Source organism: Arvicola amphibius, chromosome 1 (genome assembly GCF_903992535.2).
Source record: "Arvicola amphibius chromosome 1, mArvAmp1.2, whole genome shotgun sequence".
NCBI classification, from domain to species: Eukaryota; Metazoa; Chordata; class Mammalia; order Rodentia; family Cricetidae; genus Arvicola; species Arvicola amphibius.
The window spans coordinates 3,940,319-3,957,509 of record NC_052047.1 but is presented as its reverse complement, the minus strand read 5'-3'; the positions used below and the strand labels follow the sequence as shown (position 1 = coordinate 3,957,509).

The window sequence follows — 17,191 nt, the reverse complement described above, 5'->3', positions numbered from 1 at the left end:
CAGTTAAATCACCGCATCGTTTCCCGGAAGCTCTCTGGATCGTTTGAGTTTAGCAGTCTCCTTCATGAAACGGCGAGGGACCACACAGTCACCAAGGCGACCCTGGTGTCCTCGGCTGCCCAACTCAGCCACAGCTTAACCGTGGTCCGGCCGCGCATGCGCCCAGGGCACGCGAGGGAAACCGCTGTCGCTCGGCAGTGACGTCAGCCAGGTGCCGGGCAGCTCCGGCCCGGCTTCCCGCGAGCGTCGCTCCGTGGTGCGGGCCGCATCTGGTTGGGTCTCCGTCGAGCGGGCTGTGGTGGACGCCGGGCGGCGAAGGCCGTTCCCGAGCCGCGGCTTCGAGGCGGTTCCCGGTGGCTGAGGCAGCAGGGCACGGGCCCGACACGGCCGCGACCGGCGGCTGGGGCAGCAGGGCACGGGCCCGACACGGCCGCGACCGGTGACGTGGGCCGGGCGAGGAGGTGAGTTCGGCGGGCGGGCGGGCGGGCCAGGCGGGGGCAGCGGCCTCCATCCTGCTCGGCCTGGACGCCCACCGTCCGCGAAGCGCTTAGCCGCGGACCGGGCCGTCGCGAAACACGCAGGGAGAAGCCGTGGACTCCGAGTCTTTCCCGGACGAACAGAGGCCATTAGCTCTGGTGTCCTCAGGCGCTCTCTGAGCCTGGGCGTTTGGTGGCTAAAATGCCCACCCGACGGGCAGTAGGCGGGGTCTGACAGTGAGCTTCGGAGAGTTAAACTGTGTCCCAGGTGCAGTAAAATCAGGAAACGGGAGCGAAAGGGGTGAAGAGATTGAAAACATTACCGGGAATGGTTTCAGTATTTCTCTCACTGTTGTATTAAGTACTTTTCTGCCCTATTCTGAGGCTGCAGAAATGCTGGCAACCCGGGTGGCAGCGATTAGTTTAGATTCAAGGAAAGGACGGGGTACCAGGCTTCTAGGAGTGTGTATCGCGGTCTCTGGGTTTGCATTGACCCTCAGACATTTTAGCACTTGTAGTAGCTATTTTCAGGAGGATCACATTTGTAAACAAAATCAGACTATGAGCTGTGTTAAATTAACACTGAGCATTGTTGTTAATTCTTCGCCCAGTGAAAGAAACGTAGCCAAGGTGTTTAGACAGGAGCACTGGTTGTTTACAGTACTGAAAATACTCAGTGTGTGCTTTTAGCAAACGTTAAGGTCTGTCTCCTTGGTATGCCCAAACTTTTGGCAGAAATGATTCTTTTGGATGCTTTTCAAAAAAGTCTTAAAGACTCATACAAGTACACACATGCTTCATTTACTCTTAACAGTTATTTTGATACCAGCAAGCTCTGTAGTTCTAAGAGTTCTTAACACACGGGGGACGACTATTTTAGGGTCAAACCTCCCTTTGACAGGAGTCACCAAAGACCATCAGAAAACACAGATATTTACATTACGATTAATAAAAGTAGTAAAATTACTGTTATGAAGTAGCAGTGCAAATAATTTTATGCTTGGGGGTCACTACAGCATGAGGAAGGTTGAGAACCACTGACAGAGAGAGGTAAAAGACAACACAGAAATTAAAAGAAAGCACATAACAAAACATACCAGGACAGTGAGCTGAATGGAAGATTCTGGTATAATGAAAATAAACCATGTAGGCTTGTTGGCTAGGTTTAATTTCCACCACTGCCAAAATGGAGGTGTGTGTGTGTGTGTGTGTGTGTGTGTGTGTGTGTGTGTGTGTAAAAAACATACCAAATACCTATATATCAGAACCAGCTGGATGGAAATAAGGAAAATATTAACTTGGCTGATAATTTAAGGGTTTTCTGTCCTCCTTCCCTTTCTCTCCTCTCACTCAGAATAGATCTAAAACCAGCCATCTAAACCATGGCAAAGAAGTTTTTACCATATTGTTGCTCAAAATTTTAAGACATTTTAGTTTGTGATTTTTCATATTGAGAGATTAGTTTACTTCCTGAATTAACTCCTGATGTTACCCAAATAATTTTCAAGTTAGTCATAATGCTGTCACCTTTTATTGAACAAATTCAGAAAAGAGCCTATATTTCATAAATATACTGTTTGGTAATGAAACTAATCATCTTAAATAATAATTTCTCGTATTGGAAGCTATTTTTTAAATTAGTGTATTTCATTTGTATGAATGTTTTGCTTGTGTGTGTCTATGTGTACCGTGTGTGTGTTTGTGTGTACACACCACATGTGGGTTTGGTGCCCATGGGAGTCAAAAGAAGGCATTAGATCCCCTGGTCCTGGAGTTACTGATGGATGTGAACCGCTGTGTAAGTTCTGGGAACTGAATTCCCATCCACTATGAGACCAGCCTGTGTTGTTAACCACCCTGCCATCTCTCCAGCCCTTGAAGCTAATTTTTAAAATATTACTTGGTAAGTGTGTGACATATGCATGCATGCATTTGCAAATGTGCTCACCCACAAGTTCCTTGCCAAGATCAGAGGTCAGTTTCAGGTGTCTCACTTTCCACTTTTCCCTTCTGAGATGGGATCTCCTGTCAACAGTTTAGGCTGGGCTGGCTAGCTAATGAGCATCCTGGGTCTGCCTATCTGTACCCATCTCTGTTTCCCAACTGTGGGGTTATAGATGTGTGCTTCTGTTTTTCATTTGGGTTTTGGGGATCCAAACTCAGGCTCTCATGCCTAAGCAGCAAGTGTCCACTGAACCATTTTTTAAAACCCAGATTTTACTTTTGGTATTTTGTGTCACAGCACTTTTAGGGATGGAAAAATCAGAAACTTAATAAGTAATTGAAATTCTGAGATGACTTTTTTGTTCTTAAATTAGAATCACAATCATCTTCTGGCCTTTGTTCTTTGTAGCAGTCAGAATTTTATCCACAAATTGGAAAGAAAACAAAATTCCTGTTTTCAGCATGAGTTTCTTGATAACATTGCCACAAAAGATCACTGATATCTTACCTAGTTTGTATAGTTACTGATCTTAGAACCTGGTGGCTGTTTCGAAGAGTATCTAACTTGGTACCATAAAGCATTATTACTAAGCAACTGCTAGTCATTTCTTGGACAGTGAAATTATTAGAAAGGTACCAGGGTTGGACACCACAAGGTGACTCTTTTTTTTTTTTTTTTTTTTTTGGTTTTTCGAGACAGGGTTTCCTTGTAGTTTCTAGAGCCTGTCCTGGAACTAGCTCTTGTAGACCAGGCTGGCCTCGAACTCAGAGATCCGCCTGCCTCTGCCTCCCAAGTGCTGGGATTAAAGGCGTGCGCCCCCACCGCCTGGCTACAAGGTGACTCTTTTATAATCTATTGTTTTAGTTTTGTGTTTGCTTACATTTAAGTATGTGCACCACATATATGTCAAGTGCCCTCAGAGCCCAGAAAGGATGTCAGATCCCTTGAAACAGGTTAGAGGTGACCGAGTCTCCATGTGAGTGGTGGGAATTAAAACCAGACTCTGCAAGAGGAACAAGTGCTCTGACCTGCTTTGCAGTCTATTTCCCCTCCAAATCATTTTTAATAAAGGACATCTCCTGTTCTTGCATTTTCACCGGTAAAATTGGGCTGTTGTATGGACTAAGATGGTGCATAGGGTTATGTTTAAGAAAGATAAGCAACAGAGTTTGTGTTGTAAGCAGGCCGCTTGTTAGTTCTCAGCTGCTCAGCCCCGAAATAATCACACAAAACTCTGTTATTTAAATCACTGCTTGGTCCATTAGCTCTGGCTTCTTATTTGTTAATTTAACCCATTTCTAGTAATCTGTATATCACCACATGGCTGTGGCTTACCGGGTAAAGTTCTATCTGGCTCCAGTGGGGCTACATGGCTTCTCTTTGACTCTGCCCTTTCTCCCAGCATTCAGCCTAGCTTTCCCTACCTACCTCTATTCCCTGTGCAGGCCCAAGACAGTTTCTTTATTAGCCAGTGGTATTCACAGCATGCAAAAGGGAATCCCACATCAAGTTTGAATATTTTACCAGTAATGTTCTATCGGTACGTACTGTCTCAAATCTGGAGTTTTCAGTCCAATACAAAGTTTACTATGCATGAGTTCTGTAGCTGGGTAGCTGCTTCTTGGTTCCTGGCCTCCCAGACCCAAGTAATCACACAGAAACTATTTTAGCTTAGGCGTCTTTCTAGCTAGCTCTTACATCTTGAATTAACCCATTCTTATTACTTTATATTTTATCATGAGGCTTATGGCTTACTGTTAAGGTTCTTGGGAGTCTTTCTCCTTCGGCAGCTACATGACGTCTCCTTGACTTCACCTACTTTCTCTCTTTATCTTTGTTTGGATTTCACGCCTGGCTTTATTTTGCCCTGCCATAGGCCCAAAGCAGATTCCTTATTAACCAATGGTAATAAAACATATTCACAGCATACAGAGGGGAATCCCACATCAAAGCTCCACTTCATTTGTCCGTCCTCAGCTTCCTTCCCACCCAGATGGCACAGATAAGAGGCTTCTTCCGAGATCTCTGCTCAAGCCTAGTGAGAGTGTTCTGTGGTGCCAGTTGTGTGAAGATCATTTTAGCATAGGGTTAACATAGCAGCTTCCTTTTGCTCTGTCAACTTTGATGTTTCCTTTATGTTCCCCCATTTTGGCAACTCGTTTGTTTTTCTGAAAACAGTATTAATCAGCTACTGTAAAGGTAAAATTTAATCGACTCATGGTGAGAATGAACCTGTCTTTGTTACTGGCCTGATCTGTTCCCACCTTGGAAGAAAAATGTTTGACAATGTCCAAATTCTCATAGGATATTGGAGCAACAAAGAGGAGGTTATGCTTTATTTGTCCTTTTTTGTGACAATATCTTATTATTAATTATTTCACCTTTCGTTTTTGTGCAGACCAAAGTGGTATAGAAGGAACTGTTGTCAACGGGACTTTCCTGGAATCGAGCGCTGCTCTCAGTTCTGCCTCGAGGGCAGTGTTTTCAACCTGTGGGTCTAGACTCCTGTGGAGTTGAATAACCCTTTTACAGGGTCACCTAAGGCCATCAGAAAACACAGATATTTACATTATGATTATAACAGTATCAAAATTATAATCACTAAGTAGCAACAAAAATGATTTTATGGTTGGGGGTCACCACAGTATGAGAAACTGAAGGGTTGCAGCATTAGGAAGGTTGAGAACCACTACTCTAGGGGATGGATATTTATTATCTCAAACTGGGTCAGCATTACTTTGGTAGGTGTTATACTACTGAATAACACCTAAGGAAAAATATAAAATGATCCAACAAGTACCAAGCAAATTTAGTTTGTATACTTAATTTAAACCACGAAACAATTATTTTTATAGTCATTAAACAATTCAAGAAAAATTAATTTGTAAAATAAGCTTTATTAGAAAGCTTCATTTAAGCATAGTTATCATCTTTTTTTTATAAATCTAATTGTTGATATTTTAGAGAAGAAACAAAAGTGGATGAGAAGGCTTAGAATAGCCATGGTTAGAATTGTAATGAGTTCCTCAGTTAAGACATGTAAACATAAATTTCTGTGCCATCCGGTTCTGTAGCTGTTCAGTCCCAAAGAAACACATAGAGGCTTATATTAGTTATAAACTGTTTGGCCTATTATCTCAAGATTATTATTAATAGCTCTTACAACTTTAATTAACCCATAATTCTTGTCTGTGTGTAGCCACATGGCTTTGTACAGTTTCTCAGTAAGGCATCCTCATCCTGCTTCCTTTGCATCTGACTGGTGACTGTGTCTCTCTGCCTTTCCTCTTCTCAGAATCTCTTAGTCTGGTCGCCCTGCCTATATTTCCTGCTACTGATCAATTGGTGTTTTGTTAAACTAATATGAGTGACAAGTCTTTAAAGTGTACCAGAGCATTATCTCATATCAAAGACAGTTTAATATTTTCTATTTTTTATATTCTCATTTTAATTGTTTGGATAGGCATGTGCTATACATTTTTCCTCCACTCCCTTCCCTGTTTCCCTTTCATCTTCCACCCTCCTCACTGCCCTTCACACTCCCAGTTTACTCAGGAGATCTTGTCGGTTTTATTGTATATAGAATTTTAAGATATAAACTCTGGCTGACAGTGTTTACCATCACCAGGAGGCTTTTATAATTGTCTATAACCATGGTACTGGAGAGATGAATTAAAAGTTAAGAACACTTGATCTTACGGAGGAACTGGGGTCCTTTTCCCAGAACCCATGTAGCAGGATCACACCTACCTGTAAGTCCAGTCTTGATGGATCTGACACCCTATTCTGGCCTCCTTAGGTACCAGGCACATATATGGTATACATTAAGGCAAGACTTATGCACATAAAATAATAATTTTTTGAAAATAAATTTTATGTAATTTTTGGTATTTATATTAACATACTATCAAAGCATTTGCTTAACCAGAGTTATAAGCCAGATTTAACCAGAGCTGTAATCACTTAAAAGACATTAGAATAAATGTTTATAAATCTTAACTCTTTTAAAGTGTAGTTTTCTCTAACCAATCTCAACCTTATGTCAACAGAAAACACAACATAAAATCATTTCCTGTTTCATTTCTTGCAAATTCTATTAAAAGCAAATCTGTGTTCAGAAAGCTAGTTTTAAGTGTAGAGAATCAAATTCTCATATATTAGTTCATCAAAATTTTATCTCTTTAGAAAAACTTAAGTACATTTCTAATTATAGCAAACTAAATTATACATCTATTTCCTTCAGTAAAACATTTTGTGAGGACTGAAGAGATGGCTCAGCAGTTATGAGCACTGGCTTTCCTGCTCTTGTAGAGGTCCTTAGTTCAATTTTCAACAATCACATGGTGGCTCACAGTCATCTGTAGTGGGATCCTCACTCATCTGGTCTGTACAGTGCAGACAAAGCATTCATATATAAAATAGATAAACTCTTATACATTCATTTTGTGCAACCCTTTTGTGATATGTTCAACTTGTTTTTCATTATTTACTCAAAAGTAGATTATGTTTATAAGCATTTATTTTTCTTTTAGCCTTAGTTCTTATTTATAAATTTTCTGCCTCTCCACACCCCATGATAGGTTTCTCTACTGACGTAGTAAGCCAGATCAAGCTGAATTGAAAAGGTATAACAACAGAATTTTTTAAACAAAACAACTTCCAGACAGGTTCTCCGTTCCCAGAGACTGAGGCTGGAGAAGCTGCATGTCAGAACTAAAGCAGGGAAATGATTAGGTTGTAGGTGACAGGTGATGATATTTTCGTCACAAGCTGGGTTTGTGCCCAAGTGTGGTCAAAAGCTGAACACTTTAGGTGGGGACTTGGCTGGCTGGCAACTTCAGCGGATGAAGCTGTCTTAGCCATCAAGAATGTTTACCTGGGCTTTCCTTTGTTTAGAGATTGTCTGAGTGGAAGGGGTTTAGAGAGACAGGAATGGGGATTCTCGGACCATTCAGGAGCCAGCAGGAGGTTCCAACAGAACAGTTCAGTCTTTAATTTACATTTTGAAGCAATGCTTACATTTGGTGAATTTAGATACAGTTATATATTTTTGTTACCAAAATAATTCACTTTACATCTTTTGCTGTGTTTCTCATTGAAATGCAGCTACTTTATTTTTATAGTCTTTGCCATTAAATTGAATGTTCATTAGATTTTTTTGACTGTCAGATTTTAGTAAGGACCTATGAAGAAAGCTATTTAAAACTGATTTTCCTCATACCAACAATTTATGAAAGCTCATTTATTAATAGAAATAATTATTTTCCTGTCATGGAAATTAAGGAGCCAAGCGTGCTTGAGTATGTATTTAGCCATTGATATTTCAGTATTTCATCTTAGAGCTGACTTAAATATTTTATCTCTGTTACTTTTTTTCAGATAGAGCAGTTCTTTTAGCATCTGGTTTTTAAATGGCCTGCTTTGTTCCCCCATCCCTTTCTCTTTTTCCTTGTTCTCACGTTCAGCATTTATATTCTATGTAGGTCTACCTGAAATAGCAAACTCCAGTTGACCTTAAATAACAAAGTTATCTTAATAACCAGAGTCAGCAGAAGAAAAATAAAAAGCTCTTTACATGATAACCATACTAACTGTAGCTTAATATCTTAGAGGTGTTCACAAGAAAAAAATGAAATTGAATATACTGGTCAAATAGAATACTAAATTAGATGATGGAAGCAGAAGAGAATTTTATCAGAAAAAGGGTAACCTATCATAACAACGTAAGTTGGATGATTTTAAAACTTAAAGGAAAAACCCTGTCTGAAAACTGAGGTACCTTTGGGAACTGCCACTCAAGGTACATTCAGGAATTCCATGGCCAATTTACTTTAAAAACAGCCTCTTCCTTTTCACTTGCTAAGTCAGCATACACACTCCTAAAACACCTCTTCATCTGCAAGTGTGCAAGATTAGCCTGTCTACTCTTGCCAGTCTTTGTCTGCTGTAGGCTTTCAGATTTTTACCCACCGGACCTAAGTTGGGTAAGAAAAAGGTTTTCAACATTAGTGAGATATATGGAGGGACTAAATAGCTTCTCTAGGACCCCTAAGACTAGATTATATAAATATAGTAGCATGAGAGCCACAGTAAGTATGGCTCTCTCCTTCATAAAAGTAGAGAGATTGAATAAACTCCAGGATATAGTTCTGCTAAGACCAAAGAATAGAGCAAGAGAGTTGAGTGTGGAAAGCAATTCATTATCCTAGTGAAGCCAGGAATTTGCAAGCACAAGGGGGCAAATGGAATGTCTCTTGGAGGCTGAAACCACTCAGGCATGAAGTTTGAGGTCACTGAGTAGGACACGTATTTGGCACTGGTGTTCCACACAGTGACAGACTCCCACTGAACTTGAGTTCCATTAGAGAAGTGGAAAGGAGAGGTGTGTTTGTTTTCATCATGAAATAACAGATTACTACTAAGTATATTAAAACAGCTGTGATCAAGACTTACCAGAGACCTAACAAAAGTATCAGCCATCTGAACTCAACTAAAGAATCTTACCTGAATATGCTTCCAAAGTCCAGTTATAAGAGGAATAAGTTCCATTTGATGTCAGAACTAAAGCCCTTAGGACTTATGCCCGCTTCCTCCAGCTTCTCCAGGCTTCCAGCATTTTTCCCTAAATGATTTTCCCTTCCCTTTTAGAACAAGTTGAGTTATTCTGAAACATGGAATTTCTCTAACTTCTAGCTTCTGCCTTTAAAGGAGTTTATGTATTAAATCATGCCTATCTTTATAACCTCACCTTTAAAGGAGTTTATGTATTAAATCAGGCCTAGAATTGCAACCTCACCTTCATAGAGCTGGCTGATTTAGAACTTAAGTTGCAACTATAAAATTCTTCTGACCAGTCTCCCTATTAGGGTTTCATGAAATGGACTGTAATCTTGGAGGTTGGGGAGGACCCTGGTAAGATATAAATGACTGCTGAGGAGAGTACCACTAGAGATAGCAAGTTCAACACCAGCCAGTATTTTTAGCAATAAACTCACCGGAAACCCCAGTATGATTTGTAGTTCATTTATTACAATTTTACATTAATTGAAAGTAATCTTAATCATTTAGTTGTCCTTGGATTCATTGGGTCTTACTCCTTCAAGCTCTCTTCACCCTTCTATTGACTCTAGAGCAGTGGTTCTCAACCTTCCTAATACTGTAACCCTTTAATACAGTTCTTCATGTTGTGTGACCCCCAACAACCATAAAATTATTTTGTTGCTTCTTCATAGCTGTAATTTGGTTATTGTTCTGAATCATAATCTGATGTATGTATCTGATAGGTTATGTGCTATGTGACCCACAGGCTGCTAACTGCTGCTGTGTGTCTACACAGTGTCCATTCCTCTTTGGTAGTTTTGTGAGCAAGATACCTGGGGCTACTGTGAGCTCTTCTGCAGGGACAGATTCACTCTAGGCTCTTTTGTATCATTTTGCCTCCTCTTTGGTTCTGTCAGTGTGAACTGAGAGTGTTTGTGGGTTAGGTTAGAAATTTTCACACGGGATTTGATTAGCAGACGCAGGCAAATGGGTATTTCTCAACTTCCAAAAGGGAAAAGATGATGAACCAAAGTGATGTTTAAAGCAAGTTGAAGGAAGACACTGTGTTAGAGATGTTGTAGAGTTAAGGGAACCAACTGGGAAGGAGAGGTACTCGAAGTTACTACCACCAGGTTTGGGGCACCAGAGAAGAATGTCGTGGTGTAGCTGCAAGGGAAAAGATTTTCCTGCAGCCATGGCCAACACTAGAAGTATGATTATTCTATAGAACTATAGAAGTGGGAAAACTCAACTTCAACCTCCCCTAACCCACAGAAATCAAAGGATCCCAAAGTCACCAAATAGTCATTCTTAAAGATCAGAACCAAGAGGAATGGTGAATCCACCCTGGAAACCCAAAAGGGTCCCCTACTATCTGTCAGAAGAGTCAGCAGATGAAGCACAGGTTCCACCTGAGATAGATAACAAGGTTTATATGGGATTCTGAAGCCAGCTGTAGGATCTGCTGACAAACCTGTCGGAGTCAGCTCTTTCTCATAAGCCAATATGAATAATCCACAATCAGATCATGATACCTAGAACATTGATGGGGAAAGGAGTTGAGGCTGAGAGTAGACCTGGGTAGGTATTTGCTCCTTCACCACCAGCAGCTCCCCTCATGGAGGCATTTGGCTTAGGGAACTTGTGAGCTTTGCCTTTGGACTCTTATTTGACTCTTCCTTTGTTGCAGTGGCCTGCAGTGTGAGTGGCTGAGGCCACAAAGACACCCAGACAGCAGACTGCACCACTGTGCATCCAGCACTCCCAGCTTCCGGTTCCTGAATCAGCAAAAAAACTCAACCTTAAAACCCTTTCTTCAGAACACTCAGCTCCCAGCATTCGCCGTGGGCGGGGTTCTCCTTTGACCTCGCACAAGCTCATACTGCACACCTGGGGCTCTGTTACTGCTAACGAGAAGATGGCGATGCCCGCGGCAACGGTAGTGGTTCCCACTGAGTGGATCAAGAACTGGGAGAAATCTGGGAGAAGCGAGTTTTTGCGTTTATGCCGGATTCTCAGTGAAAGTAAAAGCCGCGACACTTTGGCTTGTAGAGATTTTCAACAAGCTCTCTATGAGTTGTCATACCATGTCATTAAAGGAACTTTAAAGCCGGAACAGGCATCCAGTGTTCTCAGTGACATCAGTGAATTTCGTGAAGATATTCCACTTATTCTTGCTGACATATTCTGCATATTAGATATTGAGACGAATTGTTTAGAAGAAAAGAACAAGAGAGATCATTTTACACAGTTGGTATTAGCATGTTTATATTTAGTTTCAGACACGGTTCTAAAGGAACGCTTGGATCCAGAAACATTGGAGTCATTAGGCCTTATCAAACAATCACAGCAGTTCAATCAGAAGTCAGTTAAAATCAAGACGAAACTCTTTTACAAACAACAGAAGTTCAATTTGTTAAGAGAAGAAAATGAAGGTTATGCCAAGCTTATTGTTGAATTGGGGCAAGATTTATCTGGAAATATTACTAGTGATTTAATCTTAGAAATTCTCAAATCTTTAATAGGTTGCTTTAATCTAGACCCCAATCGAGTTTTGGATATCATATTAGAGGTGTTTGAGTGTCGGCCAGAACACCATGATTTCTTTATATCTTTATTAGAAGCTTACATGAATATGTGTGAACCACAGACATTGTGTCATATTCTTGGGTTCAAATTCAGGTTTTACCAGGAACCAAATGGTGAGACTCCATCATCTTTGTATACAGTGGCAGCAGTACTTCTGCAGTTTAACCTTATCGATTTGGATGATCTTTATGTACACCTTCTTCCAGCTGACAGTTGCATTGTGAATGAATACAAACGAGAAATTGTGGAAGCTAAGCACATTGTCAGAAAACTTACAATGGTTGTATTGCCTTCTGACAAAAGTGATGAACGAGAGAAAGAAAAGAAAAAAGATGATAAAGTAGAAAAGGCACCTGACAATCAAAAACTTGGTTTGTTGGAAGCCTTGTTAATTATTGGTGATTGGCAGCATGCACAGAGTATTATGGATCGAATGCCGCCGTACTATGCAGCGTCACATAAAGTAATAGCCCTTGCTATTTGCAATCTTATACACATAACTATTGAGCCTCTTTACCGAAGAGTTGGTGTTCCTAAAGGTGCTAAAGGCTCACCTGTCAATGCTTTACAAAACAAGAAGTCACCAAAGCCAGCAGAGAGCTTTGAAGACTTAAGGAGAGATGTATTCAGTATGTTCTGTTATCTTGGTCCCCACCTTTCTCATGATCCCATCTTATTTGCAAAGGTTGTGCGCATAGGCAAGTCATTTATGAAGGAATTTCAGTCTGATGGGAAGCAAGAAAATAAAGAGAAAATGGAAGTCATCTTTAGTTGTTTGCTTAGCATCACTGACCAGGTACTACTTCCATCTCTTTCTTTGATGGATTGCAATGCGTGTATGTCAGAGGAACTATGGGGAATGTTTAAAACATTTCCTTATCAGCATAGATACCGCTTATATGGCCAGTGGAAGAATGAGACTTACCATAGTCACCCACTTTTAGTAAAAATTAAAGCTCACACAGTAGACAGAGCCAAGTACATTATGAAGCGTTTAACCAAGGAAAATGTGAAGCCTTCAGGAAGACAGATTGGGAAACTGAGCCACAGCAATCCAACCATTTTGTTTGATTATGTCTTGTCACAAATACAGAAATATGATAACTTAATAGCGCCTGTGGTGGACTCATTGAAATACCTCACTGCGTTGAGTTACGATGTTCTGGCCTACTGTATCGTTGAAGCGCTGGCTAACCCAGGAAAAGAAAGGATGAAGCACGACGACACCACCATCTCAAGCTGGCTGCAGAGCCTGGCTAGCTTCTGCGGTGCAGCTTTTCGTAAATACCCGATTGACCTTGCTGGTCTTCTTCAGTATGTAGCCAATCAATTAAAGGCAGGCAAAAGTTTTGACCTGCTTATATTGAAAGAAGTGGTTCAAAAAATGGCAGGAATAGAAGTTACAGAGGAAATGACAATGGACCAGCTAGAGGCTATGACCGGTGGGGAGCAACTGAAAGCTGAGGGTGGATATTTTGGCCAGATAAGAAACACTAAGAAATCCTCTCAGAGATTGAAGGATGCACTGCTGGACCATGACCTTGCCCTTCCTCTCTGCTTGCTTATGGCCCAGCAGAGGAATGGCGTGATCTTTCAGGAAGGCGGAGAGAAACATTTGAAGCTTGTAGGGAAGCTGTATGACCAGTGTCATGATACTTTGGTACAGTTTGGTGGATTTTTAGCTTCAAATTTAAGCACAGATGATTACATAAAGAGAGTACCTTCAATTGATGTACTGTGTAATGAATTTCATACGCCCCATGATGCAGCTTTTTTCCTGTCTCGGCCAATGTATGCGCACCATATTTCATCAAAGTATGATGAACTTAAGAAATCAGAAAAGGGTAGTAAACAGCAACATAAAGTTCATAAATACATTACATCATGTGAGATGGTGATGGCTCCTGTCCATGAAGCAGTGATCTCCTTACACATTTCCAAAGTCTGGGAAGATATCAGCCCTCAGTTTTATACCACGTTCTGGTCTCTGACAATGTATGACCTTGCAGTTCCACACACTAGCTATGAACGAGAAGTCAATAAACTTAAGATCCAGATGAAAGCAATTGATGACAATCAAGAAATGCCTCTAAATAAAAAGAAAAAAGAGAAAGAGCGCTGTACTGCCCTTCAGGACAAGCTTCTTGAAGAAGAAAAGAAACAGACGGAGCATGTGCAGCGAGTTCTACAGAGACTGAAATTGGAAAAGGACAACTGGCTCTTAGCAAAATCTACTAAAAATGAGACCATCACAAAGTTTCTCCAGCTGTGTATATTTCCTCGTTGTATTTTTTCAGCAATTGATTCTGTTTACTGTGCACATTTTGTTGAGTTGGTCCACCAACAGAAGACTCCAAATTTCTCCACACTTCTCTGCTATGATCGAGTTTTCTCTGATATAATTTACATGGTTGCTAGCTTTACTGAAAATGAAGCTAGTCGATATGGTAGATTTCTTTGCTGCATGTTAGAGACGGTGACTAGGTGGCATAGCGACAGATCCACCTATGAGAAGGAATGTGGAAACTATCCAGGATTCCTTACTATATTACGAGCAACTGGATTTGATGGTGGAAATAAAGCAGATCAGTTAGATTATGAGAATTTTCGACATGTTGTACATAAATGGCATTATAAACTAACCAAGGCATCGGTACATTGCCTTGAAACAGGTGAATATACTCATATCAGAAATATCTTGATTGTGCTCACAAAAATACTGCCATGGTACCCCAAAGTTTTAAATCTGGGACAGGCTTTGGAAAGAAGGGTACATAAAATCTGCCAAGAAGAGAAAGAAAAGAAGCCAGATCTGTATGTACTAGCGATGGTCTACTCTGGGCAGCTGAAAAATAGAAAGTCATACATGATACCTGAAAATGAATTTCATCACAAAGATCCTCCTCCAAGAACTGCTGCTTCAAGTGTACCAAATGGACCTTGTAGCGGGCTGCCATCTTCCATAGGAAACACGTCTAAGTCAGATGAGAGCAGCACTGAGGAGACTGACAAGTCAAGGGAAAGGTCTCAGTGTGGCCTAAAAGCTGTCACTAAAGCCTCTAGTGCCCTACCAAAAGGGAGTTCAAACAATGGAAACAGCGGCTCCAACACCAAGGCTGTTAAGGAAAATGACAAAGAAAAGGGGAAAGAGAAGGAAAAAGAGAAAAAAGAAAAGACCTCAGCTGTTACTCCAGAAGTTAGGGTACTTTGTAAAGACAGTAAAGAGAAACCCAAGGAAGAGCAGCCAAATAAAGATGAGAAAATAAGAGAGACCAAGGAAAGAATGCCTAAATCTGACAAAGATAAGGAAAAATTAAAGAAGGAGGAAAAAGCTAAAGATGAGAAGTTCAGGATCACTGTTCCTAACATAGATTCAAAATCCACTCAAGAAAGAGAAAAAGAGAAAGAGCCATCAAGAGAAAGAGATTTAGCAAAGGAAATGAAATCAAAAGAAAACGTTAAAGGAGGAGAAAAAACAACAGTTTCTGGGTCCTTGAAATCACCTGTTTCCCGAACAGATAATGCAGAGCCCGAAAGAGAAAAACGTCGCAAGGTAGATTCCCATCCTTCTCCATCCCATTCTTCCACAATAAAGGACAGTCTCAACAAACTCAAGGAGTCTTCAGCAAAGCTCTACATCAACCATGCTCCACCACCGTTGTGCAAGAGTAAGGAGAGAGAAATGGACAAGAAAGATTTGGACAAGTCGAGGGAAAGATCCAGAGAGAGAGAAAAAAAAGAAGAAAAGGACCGGAAAGAGCGGAAAAGGGATTATTCAAACAATGACCGGGAAGTGCCTCTAGACTTAGTCAAAAGGCGGAAAGATGAAAATGGAATATTGGGGACATCAAAGCACAAAAGTGAAAGCCCCTGTGAGTGTCCTTATCCAAATGAGAAAGACAAGGAAAAAAATAAGTCAAAATCCTCAGGCAAAGAAAAAGGTGATTTCTTCAAACCTGAAAAGGTGGATAAAGTATCCAGTGGGAAAAAGGAGTCTGGACATGATAAAGAAAAGGTAGAAAAGAAAGAGAAATGGGACAGTTGTGGAGATAAGGACGAGAAGAAGCATCATAAGTCCTCAGACAAACACAGATAATGAAGACTTTGAGCCAAGAGTGGGCAGGCCTCCAAGCTGAAGGGCTCCCAGCAGAGGATGCCAGAGCTCTGGGTCACTCTCAAAACTTAATTACGAGCTCCTGGTGCTGTTCATCTTATGAGAATCTGCGTTACATCAGAAGATGAATATGCATCCCCATCCTCTTGAGACATTGCAAAGTCAATGGTTTTCAGAACATTATTTTCACCTCCAGGCAGTTTCTTGCAGCAAGATCCCTGTGCGTACATTTTTTTTTTCTTGAAATGACACCATCCAGAAATAGCATTTATGAAATTTTCACCAGCTGATTCTTGGATCACCCTTGGAAAGGTAAGTTCATTGTTTCCTAGGCTGAATACCTTCTTAAAGGGCAGGCTTCATTTGTGTATAATGTAACTGACAACATTGGAATGATTGTTACCTAACAGTTTTGGCTTCTTGCAAAAATTTTAATTTCAGTTTGTAGGAAAGATCTTTCTTATATGTGTAAAGCACAACAGCAGTGTTTTCCTTCAATGTGCTCTTAAATCACAGTTTACCATCACAGTTTACCTTACCAAGCCTGCAAGATGGCTCAGTGGGCTGAGGTCCTTGCCACCAAGACCAAAGATAGAATTGAATTGGATCCCTGGTACCCCTGTGATGGAGGGAGAGAGGGAGAGAACTCTGGTTCACACAGATTGTTCTCTGACCTATATACACCTTAAATAAATATAATTAAAATACTGTAGTTTCTTTTGCCCAGAAATTCTCCTGATGTGACATCTTCATCTTAGAGAACTTGCTTCTTATGCTCCCACTCACAGTCATGGACACTGATCTTTATTGGAACATTACTTTTTAAATTTAAAATTGAGATTAATTTACCCTTTTGGAGCACACAGTTTGGTGATCTTTAGCACATTCACCACATTGTGAAATCACCACCACTGTCTAGTCTCACAAGATTTCTCTTGTCTGCAAAAGAAGCCCTAGGTGTATTAGCCTCCACTTTCAGATCTGCTCTTCCTCAGCCTCTGGAAACTGCTGATATATTTTCTGCCTGTGGGTTTGCTGATTTGGGTTATAACATAAATGGAATCATGAAATATTGTGGCTTTGTGTATGGGTTTTTTTATACCTCCGTGTTTAATGTGTACTTATAATCCATTTGTATGGCTATATGTTTTGTTTATCCATCTATTGATTGATAGGAATAATAATTTTTAAGTATTAAACTTAAACACTAGTGTATCCACAGTGAAAGTGGATGACACCAGGATTATACTTAGTATGAATTCTCTGTAGAAATGATACGTAATTAAGCCGGGTAGTGACGGTGCACGCCTTTAATCATAGCAGTTGGGAGGCAGAGGCAGGTGGATCTTTTTGAGTTCCAGGCCAGCCTGGTCTGCAGTGCAAGTTCCAGGACAGTCAGGGCTACACAGAGAAACCCTGTTGGGGGCAGGGGAAGGGATGGCATGTAGATTATCAGTGTTTCATACATGATGTTTTTCTAAGGGCAATTTTAGTGCTCTGGTTTTAAGAAATACGTGAATGTATTTT

At 40.7% G+C, this 17,191-nt stretch overlaps 1 protein-coding gene across 4 annotated transcripts in view; it reads left to right on the top strand.

Annotated features, from left to right (window-relative positions):
• The first annotated feature begins 226 nt into the window (after positions 1-226).
• LOC119811481 (THO complex subunit 2-like) overlaps positions 227-17,191 on the top strand; it is a 36,134-nt gene continuing 19,169 nt past the window's right edge. For all 4 annotated transcript variants that reach the window (XM_038325419.1, XM_038325414.1, XM_038325432.1 and 1 more), the window contains exons 1-2: positions 227-461; positions 10,652-15,976. In XM_038325419.1, coding sequence (XP_038181347.1) covers positions 10,880-15,646 — 4,767 coding nt within the window. In that variant the 5' untranslated portion in view covers positions 227-461; positions 10,652-10,879 and the 3' untranslated portion in view covers positions 15,647-15,976. The remainder of the gene's footprint in view (positions 462-10,651; positions 15,977-17,191) is intronic.